At 41.7% G+C, this 13,749-nt stretch overlaps 1 protein-coding gene across 1 annotated transcript; it reads left to right on the top strand.

Annotated features, from left to right (window-relative positions):
* Nucleotides 1–10,162: 10,162 nt before the first annotated feature.
* rab36 (RAB36, member RAS oncogene family) lies at nt 10,163–13,629 on the top strand (the record flags this gene model as incomplete). Its single annotated transcript, XM_084454963.1, has 10 exons — nt 10,163–10,219; nt 11,302–11,393; nt 11,519–11,593; nt 11,838–11,939; nt 12,052–12,116; nt 12,225–12,276; nt 12,374–12,455; nt 12,544–12,634; nt 13,279–13,395; nt 13,568–13,629. 10 exons carry the CDS (start codon nt 10,163–10,165, stop codon nt 13,627–13,629), a joined length of 795 nt encoding a protein of 264 aa, XP_084311089.1.
* Between the last annotated feature and the right edge of the window lie 120 nt (nt 13,630–13,749).

Raw genomic sequence — 13,749 nt, 5'->3', positions numbered from 1 at the left:
AGGTTCAAACGTATGGCTTGAAATGATCAGATTTGAGGGTACTAAAGTGAAGATGTGATTTTACCCAAGGCTGGCATCAATGTGTTTGCACTGAATATAAGTATGTAGAGAGACACACACACCCAAACATATGTACACACACACCCCTATGTTTGCTCACACACAAGGACTCGGGATCAACTGTCAAGCACTTGTTTGACATGGAAACACTGGAAACTAAAGACAGCCACCCCTATCTCCGCCTGCCAAACCTGGGCTTGTGCAGTAGGTCACTGGCAGTTTCAAGTTAAGTTTGTCTGCTTAGGTTATTTGATTTGCCTGAGTCAATTAATGCTGCTTTTTGGGTTTTGAATTTTGAAAATCAATACACTCTAGGATTTTTTTTTCCACTGGGAAGGAGGAGAGAAGAGATACTAGTCCCAGGAAAATCAGCACTTGATGTCACAGGGTCTTTGTCCAAAAGAGAAAAAATAACTGCCACAATCTACAGCTGAAGAGAGTCTTTTTCTACACAACATAGACCTCCTACACACTGTTTCTCATCTGTTGGCCTGAATGGACATTTAAAGGTTATTCTGTTATTTTCTTTCTCTTTTCTTTCCCATATTTCTTTATGTTAAAAACAAAAAAAGAGTATGTATGTCCAACCTGCCTTTTACAGCAGGCTTCTGATTGACCAGGAGAGTGTTACACTCAAAGAGTCCAATAGTATTCTCTCAGATCATTCCAGTTTCCAGCAAAAGAGACATCGAAAAACAGTGCCAATTTCAGTGTAAATAAAAATAGATCCCATCAATATGTTACATTTTTGGTTTTTATTGACAAAAACATGCATGATTTTCTTACTTTGCGATATTGATATATTTCTTTTCAGTTTGTTTTCTGTTAAACTGTTTTCTGTTTAACTAATATATTCCCAAAAATATATGAAAGTCAAACACTGTGTACGATTGTACAGCTGTTGTCTAAGAGGAATTTATTGAAAAGAGTTCTATTAATTGATATAATGATGATGGTAGCGATGAAGATGATGATGATGATGACAAGCTCATTACAAACCCAGCATGAGAAGATATGTGAAGGAGTATTCAAAGAAAAAAGACTGCAAAAAATATATGAATGAAGAAAAAAAAAACATTTCAGTTATTTACATTGCGTTATCTACGTGGCAATTGTTCTACAGTCAGTGGGTATGATGTGTAAATATACTATAAGGTACACTCGTTGTTCAAACAAATGATACATAAAGGTTAAGTTGGGATACTGTTCATGAGAAATAGCATACTGGGGCAAGAGAGAAAGAGAGAGAGAAAAGAGAGAGAGAGAGGCGCCCCTGCTCCACTCCTCCCCTCATGTGCAAACAACTCAGCTAAGGGCTTCACGCTTAACTTTACAGGATGTCCACTTCAACAAAAACAACCAATTTAGAAGACATATTAAAAAAAAGGATCAATAACGATAAATAAAATGACTTATGCAAATTCTGGCTGTGCAGAGAATGTGTTTTTGGGTGTTGGTCCTGGGACGTATGGGGGCGAACGCAGGTGTATAAAATGTGTGGGAGTGGCTTCAGTTCATCTGCGCTGGAGGTGAGCGAGTTCAAAGACATTGACACTGACAATGGACTGGTATCATCTTCGGTTTACGCTCTGTAATCCTAACCTCACACCATGCTTTCACTATTACACTGCACAATGTTTTTGTCTTTGCAATTTCGGATAGAACATGCTGTTCCTAAACCACCTCTCTCCCTGCACTCTATAATCACAATAAAAAGAGGCTGTTCTTTTCCTGACCATCCCACACGACCAGGGCAAAAATAATTAACACAAATAGAGTATGCAATTAAATCACTTGTAAATTGATGTGATGAGCGTTTCTTTTGTGCAGAGCTGTGACAGGACAGCAGGGACGATTCGGGTGGCCCCACATTCCACTCCAATTAGAAGTCGAACCCTGGTTGACCCTGCATGGCTGCTAATGGCTCCACAGCTCATTGTTTGGGCATTGACGGAGCAAGCTGCTTAAACCCTCCCCCCAATAACCCTGAATCTACAATAACGGTTGCTTCATTTTGTACTGCCATAAAAAGTAATTACTTTATGACAAAGTAATACTTTCTTGAAATTTACAGATTTTCAGGTTTTAAATAAAATCTATGTTGGAGAATATCTATGGACATATCTATGGAAAAACTACCCATGCAGTAATGTATTTGTATCACAAATGTGTCTAACACTAGCTTTTACCTCTCTAATGACTCTAATGAGGGTATATTTTGCTGTGTGGTGCAGGTGTCAGTGTGCTGTCTTCTGTATTGCTTCCAGCCTCACTGGCCCCATGTTGGGCTCCATCTCAGGTCCACCATCTGGAGGCACTCACCACAGTTCACTTTCCACCATTGCAAAGTAGCCTACATTTTGCTTTGAACATAACAAACTATACTTGGTGTCTCAGTAAAACTATAGACTATTCTAATCAGGAGCTTAAATCCAGAGTTCAGAGCTTGATGTGTTTAGTAGCTCTTTTGGTGCTTGTATTCAAAATCCATTGTGCACAAGGAGTGTTACCAGTTGCCTGGATTTGATTGCACCACTAGAGACATTTGGGAGTCAATATTTTTCATTCAGTCCTAAGTAGGGATGGATATTGATAAGATTTTAGCGATTCCGATTCCATTTTCGATTCAGCTTATCGATCCGATTCCTTATCGATTCTCATTGGGCAAAAGAGTACAAACAGGTTTATTAACATTAATTTTCTTTTATATATACTTTGAACATGCCAATTACAGTGCTGTTTTTTTAGGTGTATTCCCCTTGAACTAAAAATAAAACTGACAAACAAATCAGTATTTTTTCTATAATAAAAGATAAATAAAACATGAATTATTATTCTGTTGAATTTTAAATCCAATAACAGTCTAACATGTTACTAGTAGAAACTACAATGCTCCTTCTTTAAAAAGGGTATATGAGCTGAGCTGACAAAAATAAAACTAGCAGCGGCAACTGGCAACAAATACAATCAAGTGAAGTCCAAATGGAACTGAGTAGGTCTGCAACCATCAACTGTATGGAGAATTAACAATTCTACTACTTCTACAAGAAGTAGCCTCTGACCTAGCCCTTTTCAGTCCTCTAGTCACAGGCCAGGGTTAATAGCATGCAGAGACACATAAGCAACACACATTTTCACCAGACCATGTCAGTCGCTGAGCAACAAACATCTATGTATTCATCTATATATAGACACAGTGAATAAAAGGATACTGATGTATACAAAGTATTCACTAGCAGGCTGGAGAACTGCCTGAAGAAGGAGAAGAACAACAACAACAGAAATGTTTGGAGAGAGTGAGGTCACTGATAGAGGAGACAGCAATAGTCAGGCCCTTAGTAATCACTAGATCAAGGGTGTGGCCGCGGTTGTGGGTTGGCTCAGTGATATGTTGGGTAAAATCCATGGAGTTCAGGAGGTTGATAAAACCCCTGGCTTTCAGTATCCACATGTATGTTGAAATCTCCAATGATAATAATCTTATCATAATTTGTATGGATGATGGACAGGAGTTCAGAAAATTATTTTAAGAAGGCAGGGCATTGCTTGGGTAGCCTATACATAGTTACTTTAGGACTAGGCCTATAGCATGGTATTCAAAGGAGATAAACTAATTGAGGGAAACGGTCCTGTAGTTAAGAGCATCCATAGCTATGGTGGCTGTTCCTCCACCTTTTCCCCCCACTTCTGATAGATTAAAAAACTGTAGTTGGGAGAAGCTTCGATGAGGGCTGCTGTTCCATTGATATTTAGCCAGGGTTCAGTTAGAAACATATAATTTACATTCACATATAAGATCATTATAAGAAAAGTTTTGCCTGATAGGGACCTGGCATTCAGGAAATAACTTTCGGAGACAGGAACTGGCAGGCCTGGCTGGTACAGTATATCCACTGGAATGGATATCATGTTGGATTTGCCTGACTGTTTCCTTATGGTAATAGGAGTGTGATGGGAGATGGCAGGTGGGCAAAGTTTCTTTATAAAACCATAAATGATAAATGGACTGCACTTATATAGCGCTTTTCCACCTTAGCAGCACTCAAAGCGCTTTACAATGGCCTCTCATTCACCCATTCACACACACATTCACACACCAATGGTGGTAGCTGCCATGCAAGGTGCTAACCTGCTCATTGGGAGCAATTTGGGGTTAGGTGTCTTGCTCAAGGACACTTTGACATGTGGACAGTCAGAGCTGGGATTCGAACCGCTGACCCTTCGATCATTGAACGACCCGCTCTACCAACTGAGCTACAGCCACCCATAAACCGCTCTACCAACTGAGCTACAGCCACCCATAAACGTCGCTATTATGCCAGGTCTCTGTGCAGGAAATCCAGGTCTTTGGGGATGGAGTGCTGGTGAGATAGAGCAGTAGTCTGGGTACAGGAGGTCTATGTTGAGCAGTAGGGCGGTTGAAACAGATTGGTCACCACATTAGATCCCGGGTGAGGTCCAGGTCCAGTCAACTTTCAGCCGTTCTGTTTGCTGGAGCTTGAGGTCGTTGGCCCCAACATGGAGGATGACTGATCAATCAATCAATCAATCAATCAATCAAAGCTTTATTTGTATAGCGCATTTCATACCCAGAGGCAACACAATGCGCTTTACAGAGAACAAGGGAGGTGGGCATACGACCCACTCTCTACATATTCCAGAGGGAAGCAAAAAAAACAGTAATCACCCGGGGGCCAGATAAGTGAGCTGTAAAAATTCTTCCCTGACCCCTCTCAACAAGGCGATCGAGCAAGCTCCAGGAGTATGTTTGTCTACCGGCTAAGAACATTTATAAAGCAGTACATTACATTAAATTACATTTCAGAGTAAGAGAGGCTAAAAAAGCATCATAGGAGAGAGAACATTCTACGGACATGCTACGACATCCACAGCAGACTGATGAGGCCTGGGGATGATCTTTGGTCAGCGAAGTGACAGCAGAGTCGATGTCCCGAACCTTGGCTCCTGGGAAGCAGTAGGTCTTGGCTTTCGGGACTAAAACATGGCGCAACATCTTCTCATCATAGGTTAGTATTGGGGTTTGGTGCATTGCAGGTACAATTATCATTAGTCGATAAATTCACAACAGATCAGATGACTCTTATTTAGGTAGTTTGATCATGTTGTATATAGTTCAGAGATAGCTAGGTCATATATTATGTTTTCCAACTGGGACCATTTTAATCATGCTGTTAGATGGATGAGTCTGTAAGGTTGAGTCAGGCAGAGCAGAGCAGTAGTGATGGGAATACAGGTCTGTGAAAGGAGCCAGATCTGGCTCTGTTCCATTCCGAGAGCCATTCAAAACAACGGCCGATTTTGTTCTTTTTTATCTTTTAGTAATCCGGGATTCTATCTGTGAAATAATCTCTATGGATAATGATAGGGTAAAATTTGGTACAGATTCAAACTTCCCACCAATATAATTTATCGCTTATTGCCACTTTAATTTTGCATGTGGACTAGGTTTAGCAGCACGAAATGCCTTGCATAGCCAGACCTATAACTTAATTTTAGTGTTGTGCCAGTGCTGATGAAATGTCAGACATCAATGATTAGTAAACATTACATATCCCTCTGATGTCAGTGGATTTACTACTTTGAATTTTATCTCACTCACATTCTGTTTCTGACACAAGCCATCTGGCGCGTCAGGTTATGTACACAGCAGGCAGTGAAATTTGGGTACAGCGATAAAACAGAACTGCTCTGAAATACGACTCGGTTCTCATTGTTCACAGCAAAGAGCCTTAAGAATTGGATGGTTCGCGAATGTAACATACTGAGCAGGCCTCTCTACTTCCGTGACTTGCTCTTCTTCGTATGGGATGGTGTAGTTGTCCTCTCCTCCCAGGCTCGGGGCTATCCTTTTTCCACCCCGAGCCTGGGTGAGGGGTCACCCGGGCTATATATACAGGCACACCTCCAGGCGCCATGTCAACGTTTCATCATCCACAACCGTCAGGCCACGCATTCCGTTGGGTGCCCGGTATGTCGGACAGTCCTGGATGACGCGGTCTGCGGTTTGTTCCTCGGCGCCACACTCGCACGCCACACAGGATACCAAGCCCCATCGGTGCATCGATGAGCAGAAGCGGCCGACGCGATGTCCGTGACGGATGATGTCCGTTACTGACATTTGAGGCATGAGGAGAGACACTTGCGCTTGTGACGTAGGAGTCTCTCTGAATGACTCACATGCATGCAGCCCAGCTCTAGCTACTGGAGCTCTGGAGTTCCGTGTTCACTGCCTGAGATTTCACTGTGATCAATAACGCCACTCCGAGCGAGAAGCAGGGCAAATGTAACACAAGGGTCAGAGGTATCACACTATTCTCCGTGCTTATAATGACATTAATTGACTCTAACTCTACCCTGCTCAAAAAGGCTAGCTAGATTCTGTAGGCCAAGAGGAATCCAATGATGTCCACCTCTTGACATTTGGTCCACTTTACTGACTGCTAGATCGACGAGAAGACAACCAATTGCATTCAACTACTGTACATGATGATGACGTGCATGATGGGTGGAGGACGACAGGTTCAATGTGCACTTGTTTAAAAACACATGAGACCACCTCTTATAAACACAGATTTTGCCAGCTTCGCCACCGAAAAGCTATCGATTCGATTTAGGCTACTAAGGAGTGAGTTTAATGAATTCAACTTTTACTTGAATGTAAAACATATATACAGAAATTATAATAAATAAAAATAAAAATAATTTAAAAATATATATATACACATATATATATACATATATATAAACTTTGTTATATAGGACGATATATATATATATATATATATATACAGTATATATATAATTTCATTTTAATCCCACCCCCTGTCCCTACCTTTTGCCTCTTGCCAGGCGTTGGAGGACAAAATCAAACAAACTCAGACACACAAAGACACATTGCAACAGCAAACAAAGGCTACAAAGGTTTCACTTGACCTACTGTAGTCTCACATAGTCAGACCTACTGTATCTCCACACTTTGTTTACACTATGCCAGTGCTGGATAAAGGTCTGGCTGCACTCATTACCATTCAGAGATAGGCCGCTGTATTTCTTGAAACCAATCACTATCGTCTTGGGCGGAGCGGTTGCTAGGTTATTTCATTCAGGTAGTCTGGATTGAATCTGATTGGGCCAGGAAAATCTTCTGTCGCCATTGATTGGGCAGTAATAAATGAATGACAAGGCTTATCCCCAAAACCTACATCCGGATGATCCTGTAATTTTACAGAATAGGCCCTTGTTAAGATCAGAAGAAGTCTGAGAGAGAGGGAGAGAAGGACTGTGTGTGAAGAAGAGACAGAGACAGAGAGAACGAGAGAGAGATGGAAAGGGGGAGAGGGAGATGCCTGTCTTCTGTGTGCCGGGGGTAATATTTTGTGGCAATTAGTTACAGTGGTATTTGTCTGGGCCGAAAATACATTTTACTGTGGAGAAGGCCTGCTGAAACTATACCTTGTGACTGTCATGAGGAATGATAGCGAGTTAGACATAACCCAAAAATATGTTTGAGTTGGTGAATGAGAAGATAGCTCTTCTGGGTATACAGTATTCGAGAGAGAGAGAGAGAGAGAGAGAGAAAGAGAGAGAGAGAGAGAGAGAGCAAACGTGGGTGTAGTTTCATTGTTCTTATTCACCCATCCACTAGAAAGCAGGAACTGATACACACCCAAAAATGTTTGGAGAGGTGCTGACTAGAAGAATAATTATCCTACTTCAAGAATTAACAAAGGAGGTTTCATGCTCCATACTATATTTGGTGGAAAATACTTTCACATTTTTATTTTTTTATTTTTAAAGTGACATTCTTGCACACTTCAAATCTCATAAAATTTGCATGCACCCATACAAATTATTTTAGGTAGGTAGGTAGCCTACTTTATGAATTCCCGCGGGGACATTTTTATGCTGATGTATTGTGAATCATTCACAAAGCGAAAACTTCCTCTCACATCACTTTGTCTTTGATTTTTGTGACTCTGTGAGTAGATGATCAGAGCTTCAGCTTTACTGTAGAATGTCCTGGTCCCAGCTTGATGGAGGAACAATTTAATGGAAGGACGCATTTTCTAAAAGAGGATGAGAAAATCAAGAGGGAACGAAAGCATTGTTTGGACAGATACCTCACATGACTCAAATGATCAAAGTCTCAAGCCTATTTGCACTTTAACAAAGAATGATATAAGATGTACTAGGCACAATAGATTTACTGATGATTCACACGCCAATGGCAGGTCCAGAAGCTCTGCCGAAAGTCATAGAGAGGATATTTGAAGGTCAAGGCAAGAGCCATCCATCGTCTTAGAATAATCTGGTGCTGTCATTGATGGGCCCATATGCCTTTGCGACAGGAGAAATGTGTAGAGGAAGGGACGTGGGTGAATTAAGCCATATAGACAGCTTTACAGTTGTTATTGATCTGTGATGACATGGGATAACGGCCAGAAGAGCTATTGCATTCAGGTGTGGCTCTTAGGCAGGCATGTGGCAAACTCAGTGACACAGCCACAGTGACAATTGATATGTAGGCCTACATACAGAATATCAGAAATATGATCATGAATAGGCTACATACCTACACATACATGGTTATACGTGTGCTAATAGTTGTTAATACAATGCAATAGTTAAAAAAAAATAGGGCTAGTAACAGTATTTATAAAAAATATGAAACGACTAACCTGCTTGGCATGACACAGCAATATGCTCGACGGAGCTGTAGCCGAATCTCTGCTGCTCTCCAGTGGGCAAGAGGGGAACTTCCGGGGGTACAGGCAGCTCTCGCTGTCTCAGACAGCCTCACAAATCTGACTTGAGAGTACAGGTGGGAACATTAGGCTACATGCCAAACATATTTTGTATAATATCCCTCTGTAGTCAGATTAATTAGCTTACTTAAGAGCCCCGCGGATCTGGATGACACATAGACCATGCATGGGAACTTGATGAAAGTTACAGCTGTAGACCTATGTAGCCTAAATCCTATGTAGAAATGATGAAAATAGCTCCTAATTAGTCCACCTGTTTTGTTTCTTTGTAGGTTTGAATAGGCTACCGTGGCGGACGATGACTATGGTTTGATTTAAGCCTGCCATCGTGCCACATTTAACGCGAACTTTATAGGTGTAGTTAGGCCTATGCTGTTTCCCCGCCCCAATTCATTAGTAATTCATGCCCTTCACTGTAATGACAATTTCGGTCGTCAATACCTAAACCACTTAACCTTTGCTTTAACTGCAGCAAGACCTATTTGCGGCTACAGCACGTACACTAACGTCACGAATCAAACTCATTTCCACTCTCCTGTTGTATAAACACAGCCTAAACCGCCGTGCCTGCATTCATCTAGTCTTTTCAAATAAATCGGTGATAAGAATGTTCTATGGGCTCCGTGTCACGTGACGCTTGCCGGTGGAGCACTGGGGTTTCCATGGAGATGGGATAGGTCTGATGCAGAGCTCGAGCTGATCACACTGCAACGCAGCATCAACAACCGCTACAAGTTGCCACGGAATCCGTGAGTACAATGAATTATGTGTTCCTGTAACAGGTTACAATGTTGCACATGCATTAATGACTGTTCCTATCTCATACTGTTCACATTCAAATCATGTGGTTGCTTTGAATAAACCTGTAGGCTATAGTGGCTAGTTAGCTCTAAGTGTAGCACTAAGTGTTTGCTCATCTTTGACTGAATGTCACGGGACTTGTGGACTCTTTTTTTGTTTTTTTTTGTTTTTTATTGCTAACGTTAGTTAGCCACAGTAGATAACTACAGTAGCATTATGCTATGCAGGCTATGTACCATAGCTATTACCGAGTTTGTGTTTTGCCTTGACACAACGAAACTGGGAATGGGGTCTAATTAATTATAATTCCTGTTGGATGAGTCATGAGGGCAACTTTCTTTTCTGAGATAATGGGTGATTTTATTGTTGAGGTCTGATGGACTTTGGTCTGACATGGATAGAGAGCTGGTGCATGGCCACCATGGTCATCATATGGTCAAGGTGAGAAATACTTTCTTCCACAGGTTTTTGCAGACCTACTCCTCACACACCAGCAGGGGACCAGGAACAAGAAGATGAAGTACTTCTCACCACCTGTTAGCAGAGACAGAGTCATCTGCAAGTTCCCAGAGGTATTACAACACCACCACCTGGCTGCCACAAGCCATTTGACCACCTACTGGTCTCAAACAACACAAACTGAATACTGGTATGGGGGAGGAGGAGGAGGAGTGGCACGCCATAATTGAAAATGTGTGACATCCATCCAAGACTATTCTGATAGAAGGCTGAGTGGGTGCTGACGACGATCACATGGCTAATTTTCAAGGAGGAGGGCAGAGTAAATGTCTAATCCAACCAATTTGCTTCAAAGAAGACACCTGTCAGCTGTAGCTGGTTTCAGCTCAGTTCAACTTCTCACACCCAATCTCTGGCCCTTAGAATGAGGCGATGTCCAGTAACTTAGGCTGCTCAGAATTCACAAGGCTTAAAAACACGAGAGATGGGAGCACCTATCTATCCCAATACATAAGCATGCTACGCTAACATGTATTGCAGCAATGCATTTCTCCCATTGCTGTTTTCTGGCTCCTCTCTGAAGGTAGGCTACATCATCATCATCATCGCAACGGGATGCTCATTGCTCTTTGTTTGACATATTTCAATGATGATTAGCAAAAGGTTCTTAGTACAGTATCAGTGAGAAAAAGAGCAACACTCTATTGACAGCTGGTATTTCAATGACACAAAAAAAAATCTCGCCCTCGGCACGTCAGATGGGAACTGCTAACAATTGAAAGTCAATGCTGTCGGTCTGTCTTGCTCGCATTAATGGTTTCATTACTGATGCTCAGCAGTGCACAGAGCATTGAGACCCTTGCGAGATGTACTTTCAGTATAAAATGTGATTGATTTGATTGTATTGTCACAGAGGGAATGTCAGTTCTCTCTCCGCGGCAGTAGTTCAGGAATAGGGAATAGGAAGGTTTGATTACAGATACTGTACCTCCTCTACATCATCGAAATGAGCTTGAGCAAGACACCGAACCCCAAATTGCTCCCAGTGAGCAGGCGGAAACCAGCTGACATCGGTGTGTGAATGTGTGTGTGTGTGTGTGAACGGGGGAATGAGAAAGGCCAGCGTTGTGAATAAAAGCAAAGTCTTCTCCATTTACCATTTTACTATTAACTTTGGTTCCCTTCTTCCTTCTAGTGTTACACTCAAAAGGCCTGCTTACAGATGAAGGACGACTGGAATGCAGAGGCCAAGGTTGCCTGTGAGGACCGAGCTGCCAGGCACCAAGGGTGAGCTCACTGGTTGGCCGATTGTTGTAATGGCAGTCTGACTGAATCACATCGCTGATCATGCCTTCTGTCAGATCTGTCTGACAAAGCATCAATGGTTATACTTTTCACAATTTCCTTTGAAGATGGGACAGACTGAAGATGTCAAAAGCGGTGGTAGTTGGAGACCTCAATGTGGGCAAAACTTGCCTCATCAACAGGTACAGTATTACAGTACAGCCATATTACAACATACAATGGTTGATATAATAGTAATTTAGTCTTCTTTGAGAAGGATCACAATGTACTGTATATTTGTATTACTCATACTACACAGTGATCTGTTATCAGTCATTCATGACAGTATACTGTCATACTGTCTTAAGCTAGATCTAAATCAACCTCTGGTTCCAGTAGGTTGTGCTGTATGTTTCTTTCTTTCTATCTGTACTGTTATGTTCTCAGGTTCTGCAAAGATGCATTTGACAGAGACTACAAGGCAACTATAGGGGTAGACTTTGAAATCGAGAGGTTTGAGCTCTATGGGGTTCCGTACTCTCTTCAGATGTGAGTAGTTTGACTCTGCTGTGTTTTATTATGGTTTCATCTTTCAGAATGATTATCAGGATTTGTATAATTTATATTCCAATATGGATGATCTATTACTTTCTCTGTGTAGATGGGATACAGCTGGTCAAGAAAAATTCAAATGCATTGCTTCAGCCTACTACAGAGGGGCTCAGGGTATGACTTTTATTATGCTAATAATAGAATAGTTTATATAATAGTTTGTGAAGAGTAGTGGGTTTTCTGCAGCTGCATTCAACTCTGTGCTTTGCTTGTTTTTCACAGTGATCATCACAGTCTTTGATATGGCAGACATTAAGACCCTGGAGCACACACGGTAGGGTTGACAGATTATGAAATTGAGAACAAGCTAAACGATCATTTGAAGCAGTAAAAGGCGAAATGCCTTCTCAAATGTTCCTCTATCCTCACAGGCAGTGGCTGGAAGAAGCCATGAGAGAGAATGACCCGGGGTCCTGTTTCATCTTCCTGGTTGGCACCAAGAGTGACCTTCTGGTGGGGTCATTCACATTTCTGTGACTCATGATAGCATTACTGTGTTATGGCTTTCCCAAATCCCATTAAATGTCATTTCTGTGTCAAGTCTCCAGAGGAATGCCATAGGACGGAGAAAGATGCTGTCAAGATGGCCTCTGACATGAACGCTGAGTTTTGGTCGGTTTCTGCAAAAACAGGTATGGGAATTGTCTAAACACTGACATGGTGCTGACATCAACACATAATGTGAAAGAACATAACTGGTAAATATGGAATAGCACTGCAAACGTTGTGAAGTGAGAAGATGTGAGATTATTATTAGCTTGCAGTGCGTAAATAGAGAATAAAATCTCTTCACTTGTCAGGTTTGGCAGCCTGTAATCAACACAGCTGTCTGGATTATGGGGGTTTCACAGACTAGTCGGATAGTCAACTATCAAACCACTAGTCGACCCTGTGCATTGCTGGTTGACTAGTCGTTTTCTACAAATACAGTAAATATATAAATAAATATTATAATATGTTTATTGTGTTTTTTGTGGGTAGTTCATCTTAGTCGTTTCACTGTTTATTAGCTATTATTTATTTATTTTAGTTTGTTTATTGAAAAAAACTATTGCGTTAAACCTGCGATTAATCGACTAGTCGACTATTTTGGGGGAGTAGTAGATGACTACTAAAATTCAGTTGTCGCGAATGCGGGGGCAGTAGAAATACAGATATACTGTTGAATATACTACATGACAATTGTGTTTGTGGGTGTGTGTGTGGGTGTGTGTGTGTGTGTGTGTGTGTGTGCGTGCATGCACGTGTGTACATCATGTTATTTGCTGTGTTGTAGGAGAGAATGTGCAGGAGTTTTTCTTCAGGGTGGCAGCTCTGGCCTTTGAGGACTCCATGCTGAAGGACCTGGAGAGAACGAACACCCCCAACAGTATTGGAAGAGGAGACAGTATAGGTAAGTATCAACTTTGGACAGGGTCAGGGGTTAGGGTTCAGAGTAGAGAAATACATAATCCATAATAATAATAATACATAATTAAATCTGTTGAGGGCCTGAGGATTTTGATAAAACGAAATAAACATAAAATGGAGCAGGAGAAGTCTGTGACCTGCCACTTTCTCTTCAGGATCAGTCAGAGACAGCTTGGAAGCGAGCCAGTCGAAAGAAGTGAAGAGAAACTGCTGCTGAAAACAAGAAGAGCCGAGAGTGGAGGACTTGAGGATGATGTGCCCCTACTGACGGCAGAGAGGCCTGGTGCACCGACGCTTTACACAAGATGAGAGGAAGACCTCTAGGAACAGGAAACAA

The sequence above is a fragment of the Borostomias antarcticus genome, assembly GCF_949987555.1.
Source record: "Borostomias antarcticus genome assembly, chromosome: 2".
Classification (NCBI taxonomy): Eukaryota; Metazoa; Chordata; class Actinopteri; order Stomiiformes; family Stomiidae; genus Borostomias; species Borostomias antarcticus.
Note: the sequence above shows the minus strand (reverse complement) of the source record. Positions and strands in the feature narration are given on the sequence as shown.